At 41.8% G+C, this 17,667-nt stretch overlaps 2 protein-coding genes across 4 annotated transcripts; both read right to left on the bottom strand.

Moving 5' to 3' along the window:
• Positions 1-2: 2 nt before the first annotated feature.
• Positions 3-11,760, bottom strand: cnot10 (CCR4-NOT transcription complex, subunit 10). Of its 3 annotated transcripts, none has more exons than XM_084556890.1 (19): positions 11,578-11,760; positions 9,867-9,955; positions 9,303-9,473; positions 8,781-8,931; positions 6,763-6,902; positions 6,578-6,661; positions 6,411-6,494; positions 5,099-5,216; positions 4,823-4,972; positions 4,354-4,556; positions 4,089-4,210; positions 3,399-3,578; positions 2,801-2,881; positions 2,588-2,701; positions 2,074-2,204; positions 1,941-1,973; positions 1,712-1,839; positions 1,238-1,313; positions 3-390 (listed from the first exon to the last, which is right to left on the bottom strand). In XM_084556890.1, the coding sequence occupies exons 1-19, from the start codon at positions 11,591-11,593 to the stop codon at positions 230-232; spliced, it is 2,232 nt and encodes a 743-aa protein (XP_084413016.1). In that variant the 5' UTR covers positions 11,594-11,760; the 3' UTR covers positions 3-229. The 3 variants fall into 3 exon arrangements, with proteins under 3 accessions (XP_084413016.1, XP_084413018.1, XP_084413017.1); XM_084556892.1 differs by having other exon boundaries at positions 1,712-1,836; XM_084556891.1 differs by having other exon boundaries at positions 6,763-6,899.
• Positions 11,761-14,922: 3,162 nt separating this feature from the next.
• On the bottom strand, positions 14,923-17,256 carry LOC311497468 (calcium homeostasis modulator protein 6-like; the record flags this gene model as incomplete). Its single annotated transcript, XM_084557790.1, has 2 exons — positions 14,923-15,373; positions 16,690-17,256. The coding sequence occupies 2 exons, from the start codon at positions 17,254-17,256 to the stop codon at positions 14,969-14,971; spliced, it is 972 nt and encodes a 323-aa protein (XP_084413916.1). The 3' UTR covers positions 14,923-14,968.
• Positions 17,257-17,667: the final 411 nt, after the last annotated feature.

Genomic DNA, 17,667 nt, shown 5'->3' with positions numbered 1-17,667 from the left:
TTAAGTAAATAAAATTTATTTCCATTGTTCAGACAACACACAAATTCCTCAGTCAAATAAAAAGCCAGTTGGTCTCAGTCAGTGGACGCCTCATAAGTTAAACAGCCACACCTGCAGTTCATACGGCACCGGAAGCTCAAGGGGGAGGGGAGGGGGGAGGGGAGGGGAGAGGGGGGGGGGAAGGTAGCTTCATAAATATTAAGACTCTTCTGAGGTATGTGCCGGAGACTCATTTACGCTGGACCTGTGTGAAGGGCGAGGGCAACTGGATGGGCTGGACAGACTGGAAGGGCTGAATGGGTTTCTTGTAAGAGTCCGGAGAAACCCTCTGGACCGTCACGGGAAGCAGCTGGTTCCGTTTGATGATCTGCAGCGCACTCTGAGTGTTTCCTGAGGACACAACGAGATTCAGAGATTATTTCCCAGTATTAAAACCCTCGCTTACACGCACACAAACAAAGGAAAGTCTGGTAATCCTAACCCTCAAAACGCGGAGGACAGGTACACAAGAGTTATCTGCATCACTAATTTAACAGTGGAAGGTGTCTTTCAATATGAACTGTGGACGAGACTGGATTAATCAAGGATTCGTGTCCAAACTGCTGCAAAGGAATCATCATTGTGAAATGCGGAGAAGGAGCGATGATGGTGTGAGGGTGGCTTCACTAGTGACACCGTTATTATTCTTTTATTAATTCACAATTCAAGGCGACACCTGAACAGCAGGGGTGTAACGATGCACCTGCCCCACGGTTTGGGGACTGGAATCAAACAAAGCCCTGACCTTAAACCTAAAGCTGGTCGCTTACGATCAGATTGGCCAGATCGGATCTTACAGCGAAGGTCTGAACAGAGGCTATGGGCTGTACTATACGATTAAGATGATAAAGATTTAGGGAATACTGCATTAAATGGCTTCCCCTCCATAATCCTCCTTACTTTTGAGAATTTTTAGTTTAAATATAGCCATTTTTATGACTAACCCTTTGGCTTTTCACTGGTCTATTAAACTCCTGATGTCACTGGGCTATAATAGTGTGCAATGAACAGTGTAAATAGTAAAAGAAAATTCATAAAGACTCAAAAAACCACAAAACTTTAGGATTACTGAGATACTGTGACCTAATGTTACGAACAGTGTGTTAGATTACACAGACAAAGCGCCTCATATCATCTCCACCAACTTCATGCTCAAATGGTGTGTAGAAGAAGACGGTGTGTTTGATGGAGGCGTTACCGTTCTGTAGCTCTAGATACACGCCCAGCAGGATGGCTTCAGGTGGAATCTCCTTGGTGTTCACCATGGACGCAGCCTGGACGAAGACGAGACAAATCACAACTGAGTGACCTCTAGATGATTAGTAGATTTTCATGTGGTAAAAATAAAAGTCGACACGGACTAGTCTCTGATGACGTCGCTAATAAAAACACAGTAGAATGTAATAAAGTAATGTTCTGCAACAATGAAATCTATATTCTTGACCTGAATACATATGCTGAGAACAGACAGCTCATGTGCTACATACTGTGAGCTGCAGATATGTATAGCCTGTATAAAAACAAGCAGCAACTCAGCACCATCAATAACAACCCCTCCGACTCACCTCTAGACCAAAAAAAAAAAAACAACCTTAAAATCCTGAACATAACAAACATTTACAACTTCACAAAACGTCCAGGAAAGTGAAGGTGGAGGTGTTTCCATGGTTACCTGATGCAGGCATTTGCGGGCCTTGTCGTACTCGCTCCTCAAGCAGTAGGCACTACCCAGATTGAAGAGAATCATGGCCCGGGCCGATGTCACGCTGCTGGGGTAACACAAAGGAGTCTGCTTCCCTGCTGCACACAGGACAGAGAACGATTATAGATATTTTGTCCTTTTTGTCCCAGTATGCTGCTCTGATTTTTATTATGCATTCAGGATTAAACAAAGAACTCACAGGACTCAACTGGCTCATCTCCTTTGTCGGACCCTGTTGACAAAAACATGTTTAGTTCACCTTAATTTACACAACGACATAAACCTTTAAGGAAACAAGACTATATGTTTCGTCAAGTGTGAAAACCACAAACCTTGGTCTTGCTCGCTGGTCGGCACTCCCACCGACACATCGTTGACGTTCTCCGGGTTGAGGTGAGCAATGGCATCGGAGATCCTGTCCATTGAGATGAGGGCTTCTGCGGCGTAGATGTGACCGAGGAACCTGAACACACACACAGAGGAGGAGGCTGAGTGATCCAAGGTAGGAAACTATTCTTTAATGCTGGGACAATATACCAACATTTCACTGTGGTACCAAGGAAGATTTTTTGCCAAGAAGAAGCATGCATTTATTTTCTATGGCACTGCATCGTGTATATTCCATCAGATGCTGGACTTAAATTTACAAGGCAGCCAGAACAACACCACTGAGGCTGCCTGCATCATCACTAATCTTCAGGTGGTGCATGTTAACTGAAGTGCACTGGTTTAATGAGTGCCAGGTTAACACTTCTTGTCACTTCTTCTTATCTTAACCATCATACTCATCCAACCGTAACAAAACAGATGCTTGCATTCCTTTCAAAAGACAGACCCTGCACTTACTTGAGCGATCCAGACACCCGTGTTTGATGGAGCAGCTTCTCCGCATGGTTCAGAGCCATCACGTTGTCTCCCAGTGCCAACGCCACATAGGCACTACAGGCCAGGATGGAGCACCTACACATCAAACAAGTTACTTAAACTCTGGGTTCAACAGGTTATTCTGCAAGGCTGATGAATGGTTGATGTTTTGGGGTGACATCGGCGTCTCATTACCTGAGGTTTTCTACCTCCTGTTTTCTGAGAGGAGATGACGGGGCGGCAGACAAAAACTTGTCGGCATCCTGAGCTTTCCCACTGCAAAACACCACCAATATCATCCATCACGACACATATCAACAACTCTACTGAATCGCAACTCATCAAAGGTGCAACATTCAACTCCAGAAATTCCTTGCAATTAGGAAAATCAAATGTTAAAGCAAATGTCATAATATCATGTTAAATGTTAAGTACAGCTGTTCTTAGCTGTAAAACTATTTATGCCGTACAGAGGCATAAAGAAATAAAAGTGTTATCACAGGACCTGCTAGGCATGGCGTTGTGATTTTTACTTTACAAATTCCAGACATGGTTGAGTCACAGATCAAAAACAACCTCTGCAACTATTACAAATTACTAGAGGGCCCCAGGTAAAACTAGTCCCGTGCAAATAGACTTGAAGTCTTGAAGCCACTCCAGTTGTCTTGTCTCTATGCTTTGGTTCACAGTTGCCATAGTTTCTTCAAGGAACGGTTTGTACTCCAACCTCTCACGTCATCTTTTGTGCCATAAAACACAAATGTAATGTGTGGGACTGCGAAGCACGACCGACCTGCAGGCATCGCTGTTTTCACTGCCGCTCTCGATGCTTCCCGACTGACTGGAGCTCTTGGAGCTGTTCTCTGTCTTAGTGTCTTGTTGCTGGTGTTCAGGCAGCAGTAGCAGAGCATTCCTCAGGCAGATGGCTGCAAACTCCATACTGGCTACTGGGATGGCTGCTGACTGGCCCTCGCTGCACAAACACAAATGACAGATCATTTATTAGTTAGATAACAGTAAGTGTTGAAACTGTAAAAATGAATACGAATGAAAACGAAAGTCTGGGAGTCGTCGTTAAGTCCTCATCTGTTGCGTTTCAGTCAAGAGCTCAGTGAAGACCCCCTAGAGTCTTTTGCCAACAGTATCCTAATCAGCTGAGTCGGTGGTCCTTTAATGTGGCCCAGGATATTGAGTCAGACTGCTGTGAATGTGGCAGTATGCGGCCCAGATCACCTACAGACTGTGTGCTCTGAGGTTTTAAATGCGTCCTGATTGCAGTTTGTGTGTGTACCCCAGTACTGCAGCAAGTCTACGTGTTGCAGGGCTCTGGGTAGGGTTCAGGAGTTGTGCTGTAGTGTCGTAAACCAAAGTTATCAGTAGCACTGCTGCCCTCTGCTGGACGGTAAATGTAAATATCTAAATCTATAGTCTCACTTGTGCGGTCCAAGCTAGACGGCGAACTAGGCCAAGGTTTGACACTGACCTGTAGATAGTGTTATGTGAAGATTGGGATGCCAGGACAATCTTGCGATGGTATCCCTGTCCCACGATGGACTGTACTATACCTTTTTTACAAGGCAAACCTTTGCTTTCCTGCTCCAACCCCTGCAAATATAAAGACCATGATAAATATAGGGGTATGTCTTAGTGGTTTATAAAAGAATATACGAAACAACAAGTACTTAAAAAATAAACCAAAGCACAAACAAAACGATGCAAATGCTCAAAACTACAAAACAAAGTCCTACCCCTTTGTTGGCAGAGATGCAGCACTCTGCGAGCCGCAGCCACAGTCGAGGGTTGGAGTGATAAACCTGCACTGCTTCCATCAGACACTCAAACGCAGCCAGAGGCCTGCCGATGTGCAGCAGCTGAATACCACAGTTATAGAGCAGCTCGTAGCGCTTGTTGGCTAGTAAAGCACACATGGGGATACCTGCAAATTTTTTATCTGGGAAAGAAGAAGAATGGGACAACAATAAACACAAGGAACACAATAAAGACTGACTTTATGGAGGACAAAGCAACATTAAAAAATATAACACCAGTACCAAGCGCTGGGAGCAACTCAGAGTTCAGTGTCTTGCACAGAGACACTTATGCATGTGGCAATATCCGGGACCGAACAGCCATATATGCAATATATAGATATTCATTTAGGATCAATGCAGCTGCCTATGGGAGGTGCAAGCACTGTGCACGTAGCATGTGACCTACATTGAGTGTTTCTGCCATCTCCCAGCTGTGCACAGATGTGGTCGTTCTCTTGCAGTGCCTTCTTGAAGTAGAAAACGCCGAGGTTGTGCTTCCCCATCGCAAAGTGAATGCAGCCCAGATTGTTCCAGAACATACACCGAACACATTCACCTGAAAGAAGCAAGTCGGGACGTGTGAGTGATCCAGTAAGCTGCACGTATCCAATAATTACAGAGTCCAACCAAAACATAATCGGCTTTTGTCACGTTAGGGTTATCAGAGGAAACCAGCCGTCACCTGTTTTGATGGGCCCTGGATGCTCTGCGATGTTGGAGTTGCTCAGTAGCTTCATTGCTTTGCGGTAGTTTCCTCTTAGATACTCAAAATTACTCTTGAGGAAGAGTGACGGCGTCGACTGATGGAGGGGACAGAAGATAGGCGTCAGAGAAAGAGAATCGGAAAAGGCTGTGCACTGATGCCATCAGCATTTCATCTAATTAGATAAAGCAAGTTTAAATGGTATAATTGGTTTATGTGTATAAAAAGACAGGATTCATTCACAAAACAGAGAACATGGCTAGCTAATATCCCACTACTCCTTATGGTTTGTTTGTGCTAAGTGGCATGTGGAGGTGGAAGCAGCCATGCAGCAGGGCAAATATTTTGTTTGAGTAAGATTTCTCAGTAAGGTGAGAGCAGAGTTAAAGGAACCGTATGTAGGATTGTGGCCAAAACTGGTACTGCAATCACTTTCAAAATACTGTAGAACGGTGTATCCCCTCCCCCTACCCCTGCCCCCTGACTCGAGGTTGCCAGCTAAGCTGCAGGATCCAGCAGGAACATAGGCTGCTACAAGGAGCTTCCAACGGCAAGTGACGAGTCCTACACAGTAAGTTTTTTTTCCTGTTAATAAAGTTTATGCTTCATGAGAGATGTTTTGCGAAGTAATTATGTATCGCAAAAATTTACTAATGGCGATTAGCCAAATATTTCGTGAAGATGTGCTGTAATACCACATTTCAGTCGGAACATAGATTGTTTTCATACCCTGCTAGTGGTGCGATGTAAAGCTTTTTATGAACGCATTTAGCACGGGCGACCATGGAAAATCCACTGTCTGTATGTACGGAAGCACGGGGCTTTTAGCCTATACCAACAAACATGGTAGAATATAGCATCCAAAAGTCGAGGGTCAATTCCACGCCATTCCGCACTTTGTCACGACGTATTTTGGATTCATAACGAGGTCTTTTAGGTTTAGTAACGTTATACATGTTTTATCCGACACGTTCGTAGCTGCAGCTGCGGTAACTAGAGCAGAGCTGGCAACCCGGAAGACGAAACTCTACTGACTTCGTGATTAGTAGATAGCTTGAGGGTGGCGCCTCAGGCCAAAACACAACATGACAACATCAACAACAGTTGAGGGCTGTAACTTTCACTTTTAAATGACAATATCCTGGCCGGACCACTGTTGTCAGTGATATAAGTATTTGAAATGAACATGATTTCTTCATGTCTAGTGACATATCAGGGCCATTTTATGATTAATTGAAATACATTTCTTACATACGGTTCCTTTAAAGCAGATATTTACTAAATGACTCACGTTCCCCGCCGTGTTCATCACCGATTTGATCTCCCTTTTACAGGCCTTGCATGATTTCATCTGAATGTAGGCTCTCACTTTGTACTGTAAAAAAAGGAAAAAAGGGGCGGTTACGATCATCAGACAGTAACAGTGGATGTTAAAAGTCTATGAAAAGGAGGTCTTACCTGGTGCATTTTTGATTTGGTTGCTTCAATCATGGTTGCAGACTCTGCCTTCTGGTTTGCTCCGTCTTTGTTTGAACTGTTGTTCTGGTGTCAAGCACAGTTAAGATAATGAAATAAAACAATACAACAGATTTAATGATGAATCAAGTTGCGCTCGAAGTTCCGGTGACAAGTGGTAAGGGTACCTCTCCTTTGCTGCTTTTGGTGCTCCCCTGTACAGAGAGTTTGTCCATCACAGCCAGGAGATGGAGGGATTTCTCTGGCTGGAAGGTGAGCAGGTAGAGATCCACCAGCAAGAAGCAGACAGCCTGAGCAAACTTCTCTTCTAGGACAAATAACACAATGACTCCATGCCAAACTGCGTATTAAAATACTACATTTTTTTTTTACATAAAAAAATAGATTAAAGGCAAATCAAACACACATTTTACACAACAATAAACATTTCCAATGACATTTCTATTGCATTTAATTTTTTAACCCTAACCCTATTCTGTTTTCATTATACATGCTACCACTTGGGTCAATTATAGCCAGGCACAACCTATCCTTTCACTGTTATGCAGATGATCTGCAAATCTATCTGCCACTGAAGCCTGGTAATGCACAAAGTACCTCAGTTGACTGAATTGCGGACATTAAACAGTGGTTCGCCCAAAATTTTCTGCACTTAAATGAAGATAAAACTGAATATATTGTGTTTGGAGAATCTGTGTCTAACGAATTTGGTACCTGGCCTTCAACTGCCAGTCAGACGGTAAGAAACTTAGGAGTGATTTTTGATAGTTCTTTGAAATTCGACAAACAAATTGACAATGTTGTCAAGTTGAGCTTTTTTCAACTGCGCCTTCCGGCAAAGGTAAAATCCTTTTTAAACCGTCATGACCTCGAGAAGGCTATTCACGCTCTAATAAGCTCCAGACTAGACTACTTCAATGCCCTGTATACTGGTGTCTCCCAGTCCTCTGTTGGCCGTCTTCAACTTGTCCAAAATGCAGCTGCCCGTCTGTTAACGAGCACCAAAAAACGAGAGCACATAACTCTTCTTCTCTATTCCCTATACTTCTCTATTCCCTCCATTGGCTCCCGGTCCATTTTAGAATTCATTTTAAACTTTTAATGTTTGTTTTTAAAGCTCTTAACGGCCTCGCCCCATCTTACCTATCTGAGATGCTGACCATTCGCGATAACGGCAGAACTTTGAGGTCGTCCAATCAACTCATGTTGGAAGTGCCCAGGTCAAAACTTAAACACTGGGGAGACCGAGCCTTTTCAGTTTCTGGACCTAAGCTCTGGAATAAGCTCCCCAGTGAGATGCGTATCATTACTGACCTGGGCCTTTTTAAATCAAGACTTAAAACGCATCTTTTTAAAATGGCTTTTAGTACCCAGTAGTGTGGTGACACTTTTATATTTATTTTAATTCTATTTTTATTTTGCTTTTTTATCCTCTCATTTATTGTTTTTAGTTTCTTTTTTAGCTTTGTTTTACTACTGTACTTGCTTTCCGGTGTGTTTTAAATCGTTGTTTAATCTGTTGTAAAGCACCTTGGTTCACCGATCAGTCGATGTAAGGTCCTATATAAATAAAGTACATTTACATTTAACCCTGTATTAACATTATTTCTCTCCACTTGCTGATGATGAAGATTTTTGGTTTCACTTCAGGTGAAAACAGGTGCGTATTACTTTGCACGAGCTTGAGGAGAATTTGATTCTGAACACAGCAACATATCTGTGGCTGCTCTGACCTAAAATAACCTAAAACCTATTCTGGTGTAATACGTTTTAGTTTACTACATAAATCCATGTGCTCTTTCATAGTTTTGATGTCTTCAGTAATAATCTACATAAAACAAATAACAAAACTGCATAAATGATTCCAAGCACAGCAAATATCTGTGGTGCAACAAATCAAGTCTCCTTAGCATTTCACCTTGAGTATTAGCTTCTCAACCAAGGGAATTTTGCAACGCCAGTTTAAGTCCAAGGCTGACATCTACAGCTCTGTTATGTTAAAATAGCAGATAAATGATAGACTAATATCTAAAACATATTTTTTTTCCATTGACATGCAATCTACCTACACTACCGATCAATATAACGGACACCCCTGGTTTTAGTCCTTGCTAAATTATCCGATAATAAATTGCAAATCACATCAGAAGCAAATGATAATAAATCCAGAGAAGGCACAACATACCAAACGGTTCCAGAAACTGGTAGAGCTTCTCCCCTATGAGGATGGCATCCGAGTACTGACGCATGTAATAGTGGATGATGGCTTGATTATAGTAGAGAACACTGAATTCAACATCATCCAAACCGTCAACATCCTCTCCTGATGTGTGAACCTGAAAGATACGAGTAGCGTAACAGATTAAATGATGCTGCCCCGGGATGGTACGCCGCTCATGTGTCACACCAGTACCAGCGTACCACAAACCAGTTTACCAACAAACTGTAACTTCTGTGTTTACTGTCGACGTTAGAGCAGCAGAGAAAATAAATACGTTGCTTAAGGATCAGGGGAGGGGACACTTACATTGGGAAAAACTGGTATGTGTAGGTAAAGTACAAGCAGTATACCATTTGAAAGAATTACACATAATCCAAGACATTGCGAAAAAACAAAGTGCTGTGTTCACCAAGATTATTTACTGAAAATAAATTTAGCTTTAAGTAAAAGCAAGAGAAAAAATATGATCCATATTTTATCTATTACCTGGTTCTTCACTGCCATCAGCGTCTGCTTCAGCGTCCCCACAGTGGTCTGATCGCTTTTGTAAAACTCAACAACTGCTTTATTCATGGCAATCTTTGGATCCTTTGGGTCCTCTTTGTTGAGCTCCTGCAGGGCTTCAAGGTGTTTGAGGGACTCATCATAATTCCTGGTCTTTGAAGGACACAGACACACACAATTCATAAAATGTCTGATGTGCTCATCTGTGCTACAAGCTGACATATAAAAATTAGCATTATACTTGAGACCCCTGAATAAGCAAGTACTACTAGTTCTAGTGCTACTACTGCTACTACTACGGCTGTCCCGACTGGTATCAGGGTCAATCTAAACCCGACCGGTATCGGGCTTCAGCCACAAACCCAATCGTGTGTGGTTATTTATTTTATGTCTGCCATAAAACGTCTTACTCCTTGCAGTGAAGTTTTCCAAAAGAAAACAAAGACGACGACTTATTCTTCTTTTGTTTTAGAGGTGGACGGCCGGCATCAGAGCTGCAAAGTGAATATCTCTTAAGTACATAATGAATCAAAGTAGAGGACTTACCAAGAATGCATCATATGCACTGGCTGCCATTTCTTTCTCCAGGTCTGTCAGGCCAGGTGACGACTTCTCATTCTTTGCCTCACTTTGTTCTGTTAAAAATGACGAGAAGAAAAAAAGAAAATGTTAAAACTTACCATGACATTTGTCTCTTATTCTGATCAGCCACAACATTAAAACCACTGACGGGTGAAGTGAATAACACAAACCATCTTGTGACAATTCAATGTTCTGCTGGGAAACATTTAGACCTGGCATGGATGTTACTTAGAGAAGTAGCACCCACCCAGACCAGACCAGACACCCCCCACCCCATAGTAATGACACTCCTGACCTGACCTCCAAATTCACTAGATGCCAAACTGATCAAGTATCTGTGGGATGATCCACAGAGGGCCCTCCCCTCAACCCATAGGACCCAAAGGCCCCCACTAACAACATTCTGTTTCCAGACACCACAGGACACCCTCAGAAGGCCCATGTCCATTCTCTGGTGAATCAGAGTAGTCTTGTGTGTAGAATGCACTCACATCATCTAAACACACACCGACTCCACTTTACTTCACCGGTGTTGTTGAACTGTAAACATGGGACTTGTGCAGGCTTACTTGTGGTTCCAAGAGTTTGTAGAATGGGAGGTAGAGCTATCAGCTACCAGGCCTCTGTCCTGTGGAACCAGTTATCCACACCTACCTACCTGAATGCATAGCTCTAAAACAGGCCTATGATGCCTCCTATGATTCAATCATGGCAGCTCACTCACTCATAGAACTACTAACGCCACTAACAGTTTTATGCTCTTGTTTATATTCATCATACATCTTATACCTTATCACGATTAGATTCTATATATATATGCTTTAGTCAGATGTATGCATGACAGATGTTTATGTAAATGTCATCCCTCCTGCTGCTCTCTACTGTCTCTACCCGGCTGGCATTGATCAGATGGGTCCCCCCATGTGAACCTAAGGTCCTGCTCAAGGTTTTCTTCCTGTTAAAAGGAGTTTTTCCTTGCCATCATCACATTAGTGCTTAGTCTGGAGGACTCGGGCTCTGGCTTGAGACACTTTCTGTCGTCACTGACGCTACATAAATAAAACTGAACTCAGCTGAATTTCTATTGGGTGAAAAGTGCGGACGTTGCAAAATGCCGGCACAACATCGATTCAAAATTAAGCTTGATATGTCGTGGACTGTAAACTCTTCTTTAACTTTACTTCCGGATGCATTTAATTCTCTAAAAACAACATGTTAATTAAGAACTGAACTATTCCGTGTTATCATTTTAGCCGTCAATGACGTAGCTTGCAATTGACCGCTAGCAGGACGCGCGATTAACCTTAAATATATTTAGTGCTCGACTGTAACTGCGTACACGCTTTTGGTTTTTAATGTTTACTCATTCGCGTATTTGACTAAAACTCACGACAATTATTATTATTTTTTTTTTTTTACTTGGACTTGTCTTGGTACAGCATACATCTCAACTAAGCTAACTTCCACCGGGACACGCACTTTCAGTGTTACACCTACAACTATTTGGCTAAAAAAACAAATCATAACCTAATGAGCCACTGAGCAAACATGAGCTATTCCTTTTAAAGTAGTTATTAATTTTACAAAACTGCGTAACTGCATAAACTCAAGTACTCACAGTTAGCTTAAATGAACGATACCAGGCCACGAAGCTAGCATTAGCTGACACACTCACCGGTGTTTTCTGCCATTTCCGGGGGATTTTTAAAAAAAACACTCCAAAAGATGTACTCGCAGTTAAATTGAAATTAATTTCCGTTGGTGTGCAGAGGAGAGGAGAAGTGTATTAGTAAAGAAAAACGTAATCTCCCAAGTATTTCGCATACAAGATGGCTAGTTTAAATCAGTATGGTCCGCTCTAAACACATTCTTCCTCGCTGATTGGTAACGGTTTGTAACCAACGGGCTTCAAGCACAGCACCGCCCCCTGCTGACGTGATCGCGTCACGTCAATGTCAATTTCTTCTTCTTCTTCTTCTTCTTCTGCGTCTCCTTCTTTTTCTTCTTCTTCTTCTGTATTTTTGGCAGTCGTCCTCCTCCGAAAAGGTAATTTAACTGTCTTCAAAACTAGCAAGAACAATTCGGAACAACCAGAAAGATGTCTTCGAGCATCCAATGCCGGATTTCTTTTTTTTTATTATTATTACTATTATTATTATTATTATTATTATTATTATTATTTTGTTTTTTATTTTTTTGCAAAGTTTAACCAAAGACATTTTTAGTGTATTCAGCATTTTTTTAAAAACTTTTTAGAAACTTTCTTAAGATTTTTTTTTTTTTTGACCAAAGATCTAAACTCAGTAACTTATTAAGCAATGAGATATTAGTTGTAAATGAACCAAAGTCCATCACTGAATGAAAAATGTAACTATTTGTCTATAAAACAAATTAAGTATTAGTACTAAATTGTTTGATTTTTGTGTTGATCTTTGCCTCTACTCTGGGTTGACATGGATTTTCTAGACACGAAAAAAGACCAGGCTTTCTCCAGACAGTTTTACAATTTTCTATCAAGACCATATCAACTCCACTCAGAGAGTCAGCAGCTAAAAGGGTTATCACTGGCCAAAGAAAACTATGGAGTTCACACACCAGTTCCACATGAATCTTACATGCATTGATGTAACCGAGTTTCATTATCACACACATAGACAACAAGCTTCCCATATTTACGTTTCTCCTTAACCAGCAGTTTCAAAAAGGAAATGTCGCCATGTTGGACATTGGTCAAGTTTCTAATTTCACACAAACTGCTACAGAGCGTGTGCCACTGAATAATGTACACAATCCTCAAAATCCTCAAATAAATTTTTTTTTCTTTTATTGTCACCGGTGTACAGTATGTCTTTTGACCACAACATAAAGAAGACAACAGACAGAAACACAAACTAAAACACTTAAAGGAGTGCAACGCTCCAGTCTCCAATTACTTTCATGTGAATCAAAAAAAACAAAACAAAAAAAAAACAACAACAGGGAAGTAGAGACGCCTCCATCAAGAACAGAGACAAACTGTCACAACCTGCGCACGAAGAGACGGTGGGGAAGTTCCGCTTGTGGTTTGACATGCAACTCAAACTGCAGTGCATCACACAACATAGGAAGCAGTCTCTTTACGTTCGCAATAAATCAAAGTAATTTGTGATTAAAGTAAAAAGTCTTCATTTTTATGAAGATGTGGTTAGCTCTTATACGTGCTATTTGAAGACGGAGCATTTCCAGTTGGAACAAGGCACGTGGTGAAGTTATAACTCACATGAATCTTTGACCACACCACTTCTCTTTACGCGTTGCTGGTCGTGTTCATATGTGTTCATCTTTAATTGGTATTACTCGTCTGTGTTAGTCAAGCTTCCAACTGTCACTGTTGCCTTTTATCCTTTTTTTATACATATATTAAAAGCTTTCTTAAGTTTCACCTTTCTCACTTTTACCAGTATTTGTCATGGGACACTTCCCAGTTTGAGGACTTCACTCCGGCCTTCATCTCCAGGGACCTTACATAGACAACACACACACAGGAGCACAGGTGGAAAAAAAAGTCACAGCAGCGGTTGTTTTTTCCTGAGGACACCGGAGAAGGCCGGACAATCACAAGAGATGCTGGTGACCTTCTACCGCTGCTCCATCGAGAGCATTTTAACATACTGCATCTCAATGTGGTATCGCAGCAGACAGGACGGTACTTCAGCGCCTTGTGTTCGGTGCACAAAAGATAATTGGGACTCGTGCCTCAGGAAAGCGACTAGCGAGGACCTGCGAGGTCCTTACACGGCCGACAGTTTCTTCCCCAGAGCTGTTGCTGCTCTAAATCGGCTCAAGAAACTCTCTCACACGCAACCATGTCGACACAAGTAGTGTCCTAATGTTGTCTTATGTGCTAATGTGTATGTTGACAAGTGTCTGAATACATTAATTTACATTAGTTTACCACTTAAGGACAAGGAACCATATATGGTTACTTCACTGACTTTGATTTTCTACATGAAAATGAAAAAGTTTGAAAAATGTCATCAAAGTAAAAAAGTCTTCTTATGCCCTACAATAACACACTGGGGCTGAAATTAAGTATTTCCATGTATTTCAAAGAGTGTCCTGTAAATGGTCATTTAATCTCATTGCACTCTACAACTTGCGTTCTGCAATGACAGTAAAAACTATTCTTATTCTTAATTCACCTCCATTTCAAAGGAATAGCTCACATGGGACAAGAACTTGGTCTAAATAAGGTTTATTAAATTACTGAGGATAAATAAATGATTGTACGTAGTTAAGTAGTGAACAGATACCAGTGAAAGTGTAGCAAAGGAACACAAGTGATCTGAGCACATTTACAGGCTATGATAAACTTGGAAGACTCTTAATATGAAAGTGTCAGGATTAAAGTCAATATTCAAGACATCAATAACGCCTCCATCAATCTCCTTTGGTCGGAACGAGGCATCCAGCCTGGAAAAAAGTCGTGTTTTGGGTTGGGCTCGGGTGTTCTCATCTGTTTGGTGGCGGCTTAGCAGACCTCTGTCTTTGCTTACACTGGGTCTGTGCAGTTCTGTCCTACAGGCTGATGCTCAACCTGTAGGTCTCCAGTCAATTGGGTTGAAGTCGCAACCTCAATTTCTGTTGACCTTAAGTGTCACTTAATCTTAAAATGATGGTTTTTGATTGGCCAGAACGAGAACTAATGAGCGTTAACTTGGTTTGTCACAAAATATAAAATTAAAAATTGCATGCTAAAAGTTATCAGAGAAAGAAGACCAAAAACTATACGTGCAACGTAAAAAGTCTTATGGAAAAAGCTCAAACTCTCGGAGCCAAACTATGAAAAAGCATAAAGGCTAAATAAATAAATAAATAATGCATCCATCATAAAAGCATTGGTTTTGATAATAGTATGACATTCAGACCTGAGGTGGGATGCAAGATCACAATCCCAGTGACATACATGTATCAAATGATGCTGGTCATTTCACATATTGTCTCAGATGAGGGGTTTCCAACATTCCTGTAACAAGGCTGGCTGTTCTGCCCCGATGTCTGTGATACGTACGCGCAGAAAATCCTCTTCACAGGCTTGTCTGTACAGAAACCGGATTGTCTACAGACTCTCTAGACTTGACTAATGCCTGCCCCATCTCAGTGTGCAGGCCCTCCTCCACACACTTGTGCAAAGTGCTGTAGTAGTGGTCTTTGATACTAAACCTGTACAGAGAGGAAATGACCTCCCAGTGCTCATTGGAGGGAATGCTAATGTTTTTGGGAGGCGTCTTCTTGAAAAAGCTCTTCAGGTTCCTCTTGGCAAGTTTTTTGGCGTGTTTAGTGGTGTACGAATCGATCAGACTCTTCTCCTCCTGAGCATACGCCTTCCAGAACATAAGCTGCAGATAGCTGATGCGGGATTTGCACCGAGTCACGCAGGTCCACACGAGGCTGACCAACATGATGGCGGTGATGAGCAGCCAGCCCAGGATCTGTGGTCAGCGTTAACACACAGAATGATTCATAACCAGGTGTAAGGGGATATTAAGAACAGAAAACAGCTGAGACATTGAAATGAATGTTAAAGATAAATAAGAAAAGAGAGTTTTGTGCAGTTCTGTAGATTATAAATTAGCATATGAGGGCAGAGTGTCTCTGTTTGAAATTGCTGTAAATTTAAATTAAAATATCAACAGTATGATCCTGTTATATCTAAATGCAGGACATTATTGTCCATTTTATTTAGTGAGATGAAATATAACAGTGTTTTACAGTACTGATAGCTCAAAGGAGAGAAAAGGAGTCGTTTTTTTTTCCACTGCACTGTGGAAAACAAAACTTAGTGTGTGTGTCGGCACAAGTGGAAATGATTAATCCGTGTCCATCTTGTAAACTAATGGGTGATTACCATTTTCCCTTTGCTTGTTAGCACAGCAAAATGTGTCTTCTTTATCAGGATTGTTGTCTGACTGAGTGAAAGTTAGTAGACTTGGATTTATTATTAGAGTTTGGACTAATGTGAACAGATCTTCCATTCATTCATTCATCTTCTATACCCGCTTAGTCCTGTTAAGGGTCGCAGGGTCTGCTGGAGCCTATCCCAGCTGTCATCGGGCGAGAGGCGGGGGTACACCCTGGACAGGTCGCCAGTCCGTCACAGGGCTTGTGAACAGATCTATAATAATATATATATATTTTCCCAAACTTGTTTGAAAGACCAAAGAGTGGTGCTGGATTTTTTTTCTCTTTTTTTAAAATGGCTGATATTTTAGTTTTTCCTAAATCTTCAGACTCAAATGTGTTCCCTGAGAAAAAAGCTTTGTCCGTTTTAAAAGCTTGTATTTTATTAATAAAGAGACACATGGTCACTTTGAAGCTGCGTTATTTGTCTTGAAAGTTGAATTTTAATTTAATATCTTTATAGCAAGACTGCTGAGGAATAATTCATCAAGTTACAATGTTAAGAAATAAAAAACTGAATTGCCTAAATCTTAAAATATGTTCTACATGGAGCAGTATAAAGTAAAATCTTACCTTAGATTTATAAGTATCTATTGTGGAAAAAAGGGGCAAATTAACCATTAACAGGATTAACTGTTTATCATTCATATTACTGTAAAGGTGGAAGATGCCAGATTTATGTTGTGATTGATGGTAAACACTGAATTTCAACAACAGAAAGATACCAATAACTTTATAGTAACTGGCTACATGCAGTGCAGGCTGCAGTCTGAACTTTAAATTAAATAGCTTATTGGAATACATGACCTCGTGAGTCGTGCGGTTTTTTACGCAGCAACCTACTAACCTGAGAATGAGCGCGCAAGGTGAGCAGAATATCGTCTCTCACAGCCTTTGGTACTTCACTTCCTTTATCACAGGGTAACCTGTACAGCTCCTTTTCACACTTCACCCCAACCTCGCCATCCCCGCACACATGCCTGTTGTAAGCGCTCACGTTGGTCCCGGTCATTGCGCACACGTAGTAGTTCCCGTTGAGCAGAGCCACGGCAATCCAAGTGGACGGCGCCACCAACGCGCCGAAACTGATCTTCAGCAGGACCACGGCGGCGGTGCGCAATCTATTCCAGCGGCTAAGCTCGGCCCGGGCGGCGGTGGCCATCCCCTTGCGATGGCACACACCCGTCAGCAGCTTCCACAGATTCTTACTCAGGATGTAACCCAGCAGCAGCAGGGCCAGAGCGGGCACCAACAAGAAAACCATGCTGTAGACGAAGTTCATGTCGTTGCAGGGACACTCAAACAGGACTGAGGAGAAGATCTGCTCTCCTCCCGCTGTCAGCAGGGCGATCAACCCGAAACCAAGGTTGGTCTGTTTGTTGGCAATGTCCAGAGCCAACCTGAGCTTGTCCATCTCTGACCTCCGCCGGACACTCGTGGGAATAAAAAAGTAACACTTCCACCTTTAATGTCTGTCTGTTGTCACCCCGCCCCCGTCCGCCCCTGCTGCTGATGACCTACTGTAATAGAAGATGATGAATGGATGAATACGCACTCTCAGTTTGGTCAGATTATAATACTAGCACTGCAAATGTTTACTTGAGCTCCAAACAGGCCGTTTAACACAAAGACTAAACCCTTCTATGAAACCTTCACATGGCCATAAATGTCTGAGACACTGAACCAGTGACTTTGAGAATTATGACCAAACTAAGCGTAATGAACATATAAATAATACAAGCAGGGTTTAGAGATATTAGATCAGTGAAACATACTCCCCTTTCAAAACCAAAGGCTTTAAATAAAGAGAGTTTAAACCTTCCTA

This window comes from Chelon labrosus, assembly GCF_963514085.1.
Source record: "Chelon labrosus genome assembly, chromosome: 12".
Classification (NCBI taxonomy): domain Eukaryota; kingdom Metazoa; phylum Chordata; class Actinopteri; order Mugiliformes; family Mugilidae; genus Chelon; species Chelon labrosus.
The sequence above is the reverse complement of the archived record's forward strand: the minus strand, read 5'-3'. Positions and strand labels throughout refer to the sequence as shown.

What these genes read in the sequence shown, in the direction of transcription:
- cnot10 (XM_084556890.1), bottom strand. An exon ending in GCATCTCTGCCAACAAAGGG is followed by an intron (nt 4,211 to 4,353) that starts GTAGGACTTTGT and finishes TTATATTTGCAG; the next exon opens with GGGTTGGAGCAGGAAAGCAA. An exon ending in GTATCTAGAGCTACAGAACG is followed by an intron (nt 391 to 1,237) that starts GTAACGCCTCCA and finishes TTGTGTCCTCAG; the next exon opens with GAAACACTCAGAGTGCGCTG.